The sequence below is a fragment of the Aquarana catesbeiana genome, linkage group LG02 (assembly GCF_042186555.1).
Source record: "Aquarana catesbeiana isolate 2022-GZ linkage group LG02, ASM4218655v1, whole genome shotgun sequence".
Taxonomy (NCBI): domain Eukaryota; kingdom Metazoa; phylum Chordata; class Amphibia; order Anura; family Ranidae; genus Aquarana; species Aquarana catesbeiana.
In genome coordinates, this window is record NC_133325.1 from 263,587,076 (window position 1) to 263,599,189 (window position 12,114).

The window sequence follows — 12,114 nt, forward strand, 5'->3', positions numbered from 1 at the left end:
ACATTACTCTTCGAGGGGAGCAGCAATTTTATATTATTTGTTCAGTAGTTCTATATAGTGTGGCACAGAGTTTTTCACTTAATTCATCTTTATGTAGAGCATAAATATCAGATCCTCAGAGTTCTTTGTCATGAGGTGCCATGTTTAACTTCCAGTGACCAGTATGAGAGAGAGAGAGCAATAACACCCAATTTAACACACCTGCTCCCCATTCACACCTGAGACCTTGTAACACTAACGAGTCACATGACATCAGGGAGGGAAAATGGCTAATTGGGCCCAATTTGGACATTTTCACTTAGGGGTGGACTCATTTTTGCTGCCAGCGGTTTAGACATTAATGGCTGTGTGTCAAGTTATTTTGAGAGGACAGCAAATTTACAGTTATAAAAGCTGTACACGCACTACTTTACATTGTAGGAAAGTGTTATTTCTTCAGTGTTGTCACATGAAAAGATTATAAAATATTTACCAAAAAAAAAAAAAAAAAAAAAAAAAAAAAAACAAACACACCTCTTCATCAATTTAGGCCAATTTGTATTCCGCTATATACTTTTGGTAAAAATAATCCCAAAAAGCATATATTTATTGGTTTGCATAAAAGTTTAGTGTCTACAAACTATGGGATAGATTTATGGCCCTTTTTTATTGTTTACTAGTAATGGCGGCAATCAGCGATTTTCAATGCAATATTGCAGCGGACAAATCTAACACCAAGTGACACTTTTTGGGGGACCAGCGACACCAATACAGTAATTTTTTTTTTTTTTTAAGCAGTCACTGTCTAAATGACACTGGCAGGGAAGGGGTTAACATTAGGTGGCAATCAAAGGGTTAACCCTGTTCCCTGGGTGTGCTTTTACTGTGTGGGGGATGGACCGACATCTGTTCCCGATTAGCAGGAATCACAGATCTCTCTTCCTGTCTGACAGAACGTTGGTCTGTCTCTCCAGCAAACGATCGTGGGTGGCCAGCAGACCAGCTGATTGGACACAGCGGGAGCCAATCACAGGAGCGCAGCTCTGGCAGCAGACGCGCCCCCCAGTGCTGACAGAAAAAAATCCCGTACAGGTATGTGACTTTGCGCTTAAGGGCCACCCTGCCACAGTATATGTATGTGGGGCAGTCCTTAAGTGGTTAAAAAGGACCACTTGAGAGCGTCTCTTCTGTATTGCATTAAATTCCAGAAGATTGGATTCACAGGGCTGGCATCTGTTATGCCATCTGCCAGTCTCCAGAAACTACTGACTAAACATGTAGCCGACACCTACTCCAGCTTGCACTTTCCTGCCTATTTTTCTTTAAACCACTGGGGGGGGGGGGGGGGTCTGACCATTGGCATAATTATCGTATAGCTACCGCAAGCTTGGATCAGTACTTCATTACGGCATGCATTTATTTCCTTTTGTGAATTGACTCTAATGCGGTATTTAACTAGCGTTTTTTGCTAAACACCGCATACAAGCAATTCAGGATGTGTTTGCAAGTTCACATGTGTAGAACAGTGCAGCCACGGTAGTAGTGTTTATTTTATTTTTTTTGGGGGGGGGGCCCCATTTCTCCTGTCCTGGCATTTTAGGGGCTCAATAAAGGCGAGTCAGTACATCAGGATTGATACATTTTCAGATATACACACACACACACACACACACACACACACACACACACCATAGTTTGTGGACTAAATAAATATACACCAATTTGAGTTATTTTCACCAAAGAAATGTATCACTATATATTTTGGGCTAAATTTATGAACAATTTTTTTATTTGCATAATTTTATAACAAAAAAACAAAGAAAACACTTTTCCCAAATTTGTCTTTCATTTATTTAGCAAAAAAAAACCCAGTGGTAATTAAATAGCACTACCGTCAATCAAATCCAGTGACACAAGGGGGGGCACAAGTCCTACTGTCTGTGTCAATGGACACAGCAGCGAGACTCTGGAGTGCACTCACATGAGTGTCCCCATGGAAAGTGGCTCTCTGTGGGGGCACCCGATGGAGTGCCGACTGGGCACCCCAGAAGAGGAGGATCAGGGTCCGCTCTGTGCAAAACCCTTGCACAGAGCAGGAAAGTGTAACACTTTAATAAAAAAGAACAAAAAAAAAAAAAAAATGCAAACCTTTACCACTTCAAGTATGTCAGCACAGTTTACAAAGTGGCTGCATTCCTGAGTTCAGTTAAAGGCTGACCAACTTATGTCTGACTTGTGACAATATTAGATGCTAGAAGTATGTTGGCAAATATCACCAAAAGTTCATCTAAAACTATTATATAAATAGTTTAGACAGATCTTTTGAACACAGATCATGCAATACATTTAGTAACTGTTTCAGAGACAGGAAGTGCATTTCTAGAAGCTGAAAACCTAAGGAGAAACAAAAACCCATTTCCAAAAAAAAAAAAAAAAAAAAAAAAAAAAAAAAATTCTAAAAATACATAGTGTCTCAGCAACAAGACGATACCCAAACCCATGGCTCTGCTCCAGACTTGCTCCTTTCATCCCAAAAGGACAGGCTGGGTACTGGCTAAAACAACCCATCTCTACCCTCAGTCAAAAAGTATGAAAAAAATGTAAGGCACACACCAGAACCGCTCTTTTGTATGTTTATTTTGTCAAAAAAAGGACTGCATACTTTGATATCACCACCCGGTTTGTAAATTTGTCATGAGAGATATAGAATACGTAGGCTGCCATTGCAGATTTCCCGTTGACAACACTAGTTGACAGTATTACAGTGAACAGCTAGCTTTAAATACTCTAATCACAGACCTAGAACAAATGTATAGACCAGGAAAGTCCTAGAAAAGCCAGAAGTCCTCATCTGCATACCTGTTGTGGTTTAGGGATTCAGGTATTGAAGCTGGAGTAAGCCAATATGACATTGAGCACCTCAAGGATATGTGTGAAACGGCAGCCACAATGTTCCACTCATGACAGGTTTACTTATTTTGCCAATGGTACAGAGGGGAGGACAATTTAATAAAAGTGTTTTGAGGGGAGGACAATTTAAGCGTTCTGAAAATTTTTACGTATTAACTAAAAAAATTTTTTTTTTTTTTAAACTTGCCAAGAATAGTTCTTGGGTCCAACAGTTTCAGAATGGACTAGAACAGGCATATGCAATTGGCGGACCTCCAGCTGTTGCAAAACTACAACTCCCATCATGCCTCTGCCTCTGGGTGTCATGCTTGTGGCTGTCAGAGTCTTGCAATGCCTTATGGGACTTTTAGTTCTGCAACAGCTGGAGGTCCGCTGATTCCATATCCCTGGACTAGAATGACATTTTGTGAATACAAGTGCAGTGCTACAATGTATTTAGAGGAAAACATTGAAATCACTTTAGGCATCTTCTGTGTATTTAGTGGTTTGGTATTTTGCATTCATTAATGGTTCAAAGCCTTGTCGTTGTTTTCTGCGCATGAAGAGAACAAGGAGTAGTAAAACTACAAGTAAAGCAATAAGTACTCCTCCTACAGTAGATGCCACAAGGACTCCTGCCGCCCGAATGTCTGCATCAGAAGCTGGGGACGAATGGGAAAAATACATTATAAGCATTTCCTCTACACTCTAGGTCATGCTCGACTATAATCATACACAATAGTAAATATCTACAGGGGTTGACTTATCCACTGCTTGGATTATGTGCATGGTTTGAAATCTAATCAGTAGCAGCACACACAAACTGAGTGTGATATGATGGTGCAGGGTGTGGCTCCATTACTTGCAGTTGCACACTGCTACATATTGTGGTATCCAATACAACCCTGTCTGCTGATCTGGCACAAGAGGCTTCAGCTACTGTATTCTCCCCCCCCCCCACATGCTGTATAGCAGGTGTCAAAGGTTCATATGCAGAATGTAGGGCCAAAATTAGGACACATGGAGAGCAAACATTTACCAATATTTTCAATGAAGAACCACTAACAATGATTCATTTGCATTCTACCTCTAGGAATGAATCAGTGTAAAAGGGCAATCCTTCATAGATTGGCAGATTTACAGCAACTGGAAAGCACATGCACAGAACCCAAGAAAATAATGGAAAAAAAAAAACACAAACCTAAAAGGTTACCATTATAGGTTACTATACTAACCCACACGGATCCAAATTCATTAGTGCTTTCTAAAACCAAGTATGCAGATCAGTCTAACACTATTTGTTCAGCAAGTATATTTTATAAAGATACCTGGTAGTTCAATAGCATATGTATAGCCCAACTCTTCTGCAGGAATGAACAGCGCATCATTGGTTATTGGAGGAAAGAAAGGCACCATGTTGTACAGACGATTGTGTCCTATTGGTGCCAGTTCTTGGGGCCACACTGCATCAGAAGGCTGGAAACGCTTCATCCATTCATCAAAAATTGCATCCGTAAAAGAATGAAGAACCTACCAATATGAACATTTGCAGAGAGGTTAATATGAATCATCGGCATAGGTCTACAAAAAAAAAAAAAAAAAAAAAAAAAAAAAAAAAAACAAACACACACAAAAAAAAGTTCTTGTGGACTTTTCCTTCCCAACTCTATTGGGAATATTTTCTGGTAATGTGTTTGTCCCAGTGATGTGCTGCTGTGGGACTCAATACTGTAAGTCTTAGCAGGAATGTGGAAGTACAGCTGGAGAATGCAGCTTAGACCAGGTTGAATGTCTCTAAAGTGATAAGCTCATGCTAAGGGGTGAGCAAAAGAAGTTTTTATGGTCTTTAGATGCCTGAAAAGAGCCCTGGGTAAAGGGTATCTCAGTGTTCTCAGAGCAACAACTTTCCAGGCATAAATGAATTAAGAATGACATGATTATGCAGCTCAGCATGAGACACACCATGATTATACAACAGACATAAAATAAATACTCTATGCTGTATTGTACAGAGACCCATTCACACTAAACCCTGTCCAATGTGTAAGGATTATAGAAACCCAATTTTACGTGGCTTGGTCAGTTACGTTTATATAGTAATTCAAAGAAAGGACATACCACAAAAATGGGGTCATTGGCTGCAGAATGGGACAATGCACTGGTTCCATTTAAAAATGCGTGGACTAGGTTATGGAGATTCATTACGGGAAGATCCAATGTTCCATCTGGGTCATCAAAGCCTTCAAGTGCATTCCTAAAAAAAAAAAAAAAAAAAAAAAAAAAAATTCTCATCCTCAAACATATTTTAGGTTTGCAGGCAAGACAGGTTAAAAAGGGACATCTCTTGTAAGAAAACTCAGCATGGTGCGGAGTATTAAACTGGAATACAGTTGCCAGTAACCAACAATAATCATCCTTCAGCAATGGTTTTTAATGCTTTGGTTTCTCTCCCAGTCGGGCCAGGATTATTGTTCAACTCCCAGCCCATGCCCAGTATGGGAAGTACTGCCTGCGGATTCTGCCCGTTGGTCCAGCACTTACCCTATCTAGGTGGAGAGTGGCTGCTCCTGTGTCCTCTCTCCATCACAACGTTGTTTTGGTGGCTCCTCCCTCTTCCTCATAGGCGTCCAAATAGGATCGCCTGTCCTTTCAGACAGTCTGACGGATCACGAGACCTGCTTCCTGATTGGCCGGGAGGAGGATCAGTGTGAGATAGCAAATATTAATTCACTGTTCTCACACAACTGGGTGGGCTCGGAACACAGTGCTCTGCACCCCAAGCCCACCCTTTTTTGAAGCCCATTAGAGCCCCTGGGTCTAATCATGTGATGTACTTCAAACACCCCCCATTGGAATCTATGGTCCGGCACCCTGTATGTAGATCAGGGGGCCAACACCCTTGCACCCCTAATGGACAGGCCCCCCCTTTTGGCAGCCCTGTCCATCATTACCTCCCCTATCAGCTGTACCTGCCTCAACCATTAGCAAGTGTCACCAACATCAGCCATGCCAATTATTGCTGTCCACATTCCTGCACCATCATCCCCTCACTACTACTGTACTCATCACTACCAACCCCTAATCACTACTATACCAATCACCACAACCCAACCACTACAATACCCAGCACCACCACCCCCTCCTGCCAGCATCCATATTGGTCTTAACCTACACCTGCAACCCAACACCCATCCAGTTGTGTCTCCCCCCTTGATTCCCAGTCTCCCCTGACATACTCTTGCCACAATGTGTGTATCAATGTAATCCTGACAGCTCTTGAGCCTCTGCCATAACCTGACAGGATGTGTGTGTTTGTGGCAGGTTGAGTCCCCCTCCCCTGGTCTCCTCACTTGTAGGCCTCAATTGGCAGGTCTCTAGCATTTGTGAAGGTGCTGCAAGGAGCTGAAGAGAAATCTACATGCAGACAAATTGGACAGGAGTTAGGGCCAGCTATGAAGTGCACATTTCTGGTGCTACTCTAGAGGGATCTGTGGAGCAAAAGGACAGCATCACGTGGCAGCAGTCTGCAGCTATGAAAGGATTGGACAAAGTGGTCCCACTAAAAAAGTAACAGGCAGCCCCTAATAGTCCTGAACCCCCCCTGCTGACCCGATGTGACTCAGTATGAGAAAGCTGCCCATACCATTCCAGTGGCCATGCCCCTAGTTACACTGCTGGTTTTGGGGATGTTTGCAGGGGACAGACACCTTAAATCAGGGACTGTCCCCTGGGAAATGGGGACCTATGGAAGCATATGCTAAATGCCTTGCTATTAGGCCAACAAAACACTGATCTTTAACAAGTATGCCTATCGCGAAAGTCAGGACAGAGCCAGTAATGCTTTATGTGAAATCTTGTTTTTGTTATTCAACTAGCATTTGAAGAATGAGAAGTTGTCAAAAAGGCTGTTTATCAGGAAAAGTTTAGTCTTTTTTTGTATTGGGCAAGTATAAAAGCAAGCAAATTCACTGACAAAATACATACCTGAAGCTAAAAGAAGAGTTTGTGTAGTAAGGAGGATTGTCGAAATCTGTGAGGGAAAGACATTTCTGTATGTCCTCTGTGTTTGGCAGTCGCCCACCAGATCTGTCTATTGGGGTGCGGCGAATAACACCTTCATTCGTGCCATTGCACAGTGTAACAAGACGATTGTACTCATCTAGACTAGGATTTTAAATAGAAAAATACAGTTTAACATGAAGGATTCCAAATCAAAGTTGAGTGTTTTCTTAGCCAACTGAAATTACTTTAGAGGGATACCCCAGCCTAAAACATCAGTATGACCTGATAAAAGGGTTAACAATGTCAGTTTTTAATGCGGTCAATAGTGTCATAGAAGACCCCTCACTGTCTAGATTTTTGGTAAAGAAAGTGAAGGTAGAAATTCTAAAAGAACAGGGGTGGGATACACACACAAAATTAACCATTTACCAAAAGCTCTCATTTGTAATAACTGCCTATGTGAACCCATAAGCATCTGGTTCCAAGCAATGGCACCCCAATCTGATGGACTTCCCAAGGAACCCTAAACCTCTCCCAACTCCAGTGAAATGTGACAAATTCGCAGTCCATTAATTACACTTTTTTTATTACAGAAGCCAGTGCAGATTCCCGGACACTCCCTCCCACCATAAACCTTATTTATTCAGCTGATTTCAAAGAGAAAGGTTACCTATTACACACGATCTCCCAGCGTGAAAACCTGGAACCAAGACTTAATAAAGTGGGGTCATCTGGTCTGGGTGCACCAAACAGTTCATCTGTGCAGACATCACACTCATTTCTTCCAGTTGCAAAATTCCAGTATGGTAAAGCAAAAGAGTCATTGCCAAGCATTTTCTGTAACAAGCAGTAATAGCAGCAATTAAAAAGCAAACAAAGATTTGCAACTACTAATATCCTCCCTTAGCCTAGGTTCACAGAATGCAGCACGGGAAACCCACCATTCGTGTGAGTTTTCTGCACTGCACTCAAATCACAGTCCTTGCGATCTGCAGCGCATTTCATTGCAATCTTAACACCCCAAACACAGGTCACAAATGTGTGGATAGGTGCAGCAGCAGAGAACACAATAGTCCAGGTACAGAGTAACAGGTTTATAGTGTAATTGAAGTTCGGCAATAAACAAGCCTGACCGAAAGGCAATTGACCAGGAGCACTCACAGAACGTAACCACAATGTGTCAGTAGCAGAAGGTCTCAGGCTTGCCGACAGTCTTGAGTGGAATGCGGCCTGGCCGGTCCATACCCCGAGTGGGGAGGCTTTCAGGTAGGATGGCATGTCTTTATTTTCCCTACTCTGGAACCTTTCCCCAATGCCAAGCACTGTCCCTACTCTAGCCCAGTGCTCCAACTCCAGTCCTCAAGACGCCCCAACAGGTCATGTTTTCATGATTTCCCTCAGATGAAATGGCTGTGGTAATTACTAAGGCAGTGAAACTGATCAAATCACCTGTGCAACATAATGGAAAGCCTGAAAACATGACCTGTTCAGGCGCCTTGAGGACTGGCATTGAGAAACACTGCTCTAGCCACACAAAATGTGTGCCAGGCCCAGGAGTCAGGGTTTTAAATAGATTCTGCATTACCCAAGATGGCTGCCAGTCACATGGGGTGCTAGCATCCATTTGAATATCTGCCTCCTGTGACAAAGGAAACCGTAGTGGCATTGCCTCTGCAACGCCACTGCGGTTCAGCCCCACCTGCAGTGGAGAAAGTAGACAGTTTGCTTGCACCGGATTACACGGTACAACGCGATCTGCTTGCAGTGCATGCATTACTTTGGTGTGATGTAGTGTGATTTGGGCCCATTCAAAATGAATAGGCTCAAATTGAAACGGATTGAATCGCGTGTGAACCAAAACAGGAAAGCAGTGCAGTTCTTTTGATTCATACAAGGTTCAGTGTGAACCGAGGCGGTTTTTCCCCCTACATACAGTGCATAAGGCTATATCAAGCTATAAAAAAGGTCAACACTATCTGGTAGTAGCCATTAAGGTTTTAAGTTACCTAAAGCCATGTACAGGATTTCTTGCCATGTTTTGTATCCCATTGGGTGAATCGCCACACAGACCACAATAAAACCTCAGGAGGTTCTAGCCCTTCCCTTTAAAAATGTTGGTTTTAGATATGCCTTAAATCCATCTAACGGTTTCCCAAAACCGTTACATTCAAGGGATATCAATGATAACTCACAGCTGCTTGTGCTCAACCAAACTGCCATCAAATGGCTGGTGTCATAACTGATCACATGTGCAGCATCATGACAACTACAAATCAAGCAGAGGCAAAGACTGCAGCATCTTTGGCTGTAAAGGTTTTGGAGGGTTTAATTCAATTTCTTAATCGTAGAAGCCATTTTGAGAGGAGCAAGCAAAGGACTCATATCTTTCCTTGAAGAGGTTATTCACCCTGTAAACAAAATTTTGTGAAAAATATTGTAGCTGCTGACTTAAACATACTTACCTGACATCCAGAGATGTCCTTACCCAACCCAGCTCTTTGCCGGTCTTCAGGTGCAGGCACCAGTATCCCAATACTGGGCAGCCGACTGACTTCTTGCTGCTTCACAGTCAGCTGTCCACTGCGCATGTGCAAGCTGTGCCACGTGATTGGTCCCATAGTCTCCTGGGACCTGTGACATGGTCCAAGAGGCTTTGGGGGGGGAGGCTAAACCTCTGGTCAGTTTGCCTTGTCGATCTGACTGGAGGTTGGAGTGGGTATGTGTCAAAGTCAGGTACCTGCTCCACCCCTCCCCCCCTTTCCAAAAAAAAAAAAAACAACAACAACAAAAATATTTGAGGTGGGGGGGCTGGGTGGATTAGAAGGAAGAGAAGGAAAAGTGGAACTTCTCCTTTTGGGTAAAGTAACTTACCTTCCTTACTTTTGTTATTGTAGATGGGTAGTCTACCAACCTATGCCAGGATACCTTGCCTGGATGCCAAAGGAAAAGTGCAAGGGTTTTTTTTTTTTTTTTTTTTAAAGCAAACATTGGTATTTACTAAAGGCAAATCCACTGTGCACTGCAAGTGCAGTTGCTGTAGCTCTGAGGGGGGCATGCAAGGAATATAAAACCACATCCTTGCTTGCACATGATTGGATGCTAGAAATCAGCAGAGCTTCCCCTCATTTCAGAGCTTCCCCTCAGATCTACAGCGACTGCACCTCCCAAGTGCACAGTGGATTTGCCTCTAGTAAACAATCCCCCCACCCCTGCCTTTTAACATGAAATGAAAAACCGGAGTTAGACTTACCGGTAACTTTTTCTTCCAGAACAGCCTCAGACATAAGGCTCCTCCCTCCGGGAAGGAAACACATATACCAATTATCTTAAAACTTGGTCCTCCAGGCCTCCCTCTTCAAGTTTACCAAAGAACTACCGGAAGGCTCTGAAAGACATAACACACTAACACGTCAGTACATAACTCCAACACCAGTTAATAGAAAAAACCAAAATGGGAAAACCGCGCTGTCCTGGAAGGCTCCTAGAAAAAGGAGTTACCGGTAAGTTTAACTCCGGTTTTCTCCTTTCGTCTTCCAGGACAGCTTCTGAGAGGAGCAAGAAACTTACTTTGTCAGGGCGGGACTACTGCCTGGAGGACCTTTCGTCCAAATGTCTGCTCCTTGTCAGACAATAAATCCAGATGGTAATGTTTAGCAAATTTTAGAGTAGCTGAACCACGTTGCTGCCTTGCAAATGGCCTCCGGAGAGGCACCGGCCCTCTCTGCCCATGAAACAGACTGCCCTGGTGGAATGTACCTTGACTAATGGTGCTTGCCTAACTTCCAACTCATAAGCTTCTATGATTGCCATTTTCATCCAACAATGGAAGATTTGGATACCCTATAACCCTTGCAGACCCCGCAAAATTAAAAAGAATCTGCGTTCCTAAAGCTTCTAAATAAACTAAAAGGCTTCTTTTAACATCTAATAAACTTAAAGATTCCTCCTCATCTGCCTCTGAGGTGGAACGGAATGTAAGCAGAACAATGTCCTATGTTCCTTAGAACTCAGATGCTACCTTAGGGAGGAAACCGGGATCTGTCTTAAGTACGATCCTAGCCTCCAGAATCAACAAAAATGGCTCCCCAATAGAGAGCCTGCAAATCACTCACCCTTCTGGCTGACGTGATAGCTATCAAAAAAACTGTTTTGAGAACAACCCATTTTAGCAATGATTTCTCCAGGGGGTTGAAGGGACTACCAACAAGTGCCCTGAGGACCAAGGCCAGATCCCAGGTGGGGAAGGCTCTCACCCACACCAGTCTGGACCTCGCCAGGGCCTTGAAAAAAAACGCCCAATTGATTTTGCTGAAGTGAGGTCTGCAGGAAAAAAAATCCAGGACTGCCGGAATCCCAGGATGATTCAGTCCCTGCTCTACCAACCAGGAATTAAACCTTTTCATACCTTGGCATAAATTGCCCTGGTTACCAGTTTACAGCACTCAAGTAGAGTTCTAATCACTTTCTGAAAATCCCTGAGTTCTCAACAGCCGTTCCTCAGATACCAGGCTCTTAGTCTGAGGTTCTCCATTTGCGGGTGTAGAATAGGGCCCTGGGAAATCAAGTCCTCCCTGACCGGGAGAGGTAATGGAGGGCAAATGGCCAGTCTCTTCAAAATTGGCAAACCAGGGTCTCTTTGGCCAAAATGGCACCATTAAGATGAGGCTCGTCGATTCTGCCAGAAATCTCCAGAGAACCGCAGCTATCAGCCTCACTAGAGGAAAGGCATAACACAGGTTGAACTGCCAAGGATTGGCAAAGGCATCCATCCCTGTGGCCTGATCCCGCGGGTGGATGGAAAAGAATTGCGCCACCTTCTTGTTGCCCGCCAAGGCGAAGAGGTCTACCTCCGGCTGTCCCCAACACCGCACAATCTCTCTTAAAACATATGTCGAGGGACCATTCGTCCTGACACATGCTGGTGCCTGAGAAAATCCGCCAGTGAATTCTGAGAGCCTTTTAGGTGAATGGCTGACAATGAGGACAGATTCACCTCGGCCCAGCACAGAATCTTGTTTGCTATGGTCTGTAGGGCGGGGTTCTTTGTGCCCCTGTGTCCTGGGCTTTAACCTGAAAGCCAATCAGAAAAAAAAAAACCAAAAACAAAAAAACACGACAAACTATTAGTATGCCTCCCTGACCCAAACTACCGCTGTGCTAGGGTCAGCCTAGGACGTGCCCAGCCCATCACCTGAGGTACCCCACCCAGGGAGGGAGTTACTTGGGTCCCAAGAATCCTGCACC

The 12,114-nt window shown here is 43.6% G+C and overlaps 1 protein-coding gene across 1 annotated transcript in view; it reads right to left on the reverse strand.

Annotated features, from left to right (window-relative positions):
• Window positions 1-2,595: 2,595 nt before the first annotated feature.
• Window positions 2,596-12,114, reverse strand: part of DCT (dopachrome tautomerase) — a 34,150-nt gene continuing 24,631 nt past the window's right edge. Inside the window, exons 4-8 of the mRNA XM_073614372.1 lie at window positions 7,541-7,707; window positions 6,853-7,032; window positions 4,987-5,122; window positions 4,197-4,398; window positions 2,596-3,530 (exon numbers count right to left, since the gene is read on the reverse strand). Of these exons, the coding sequence (XP_073470473.1) occupies window positions 3,349-3,530; window positions 4,197-4,398; window positions 4,987-5,122; window positions 6,853-7,032; window positions 7,541-7,707 (867 nt within the window). The 3' untranslated portion in view covers window positions 2,596-3,348. The remainder of the gene's footprint in view (window positions 3,531-4,196; window positions 4,399-4,986; window positions 5,123-6,852; window positions 7,033-7,540; window positions 7,708-12,114) is intronic.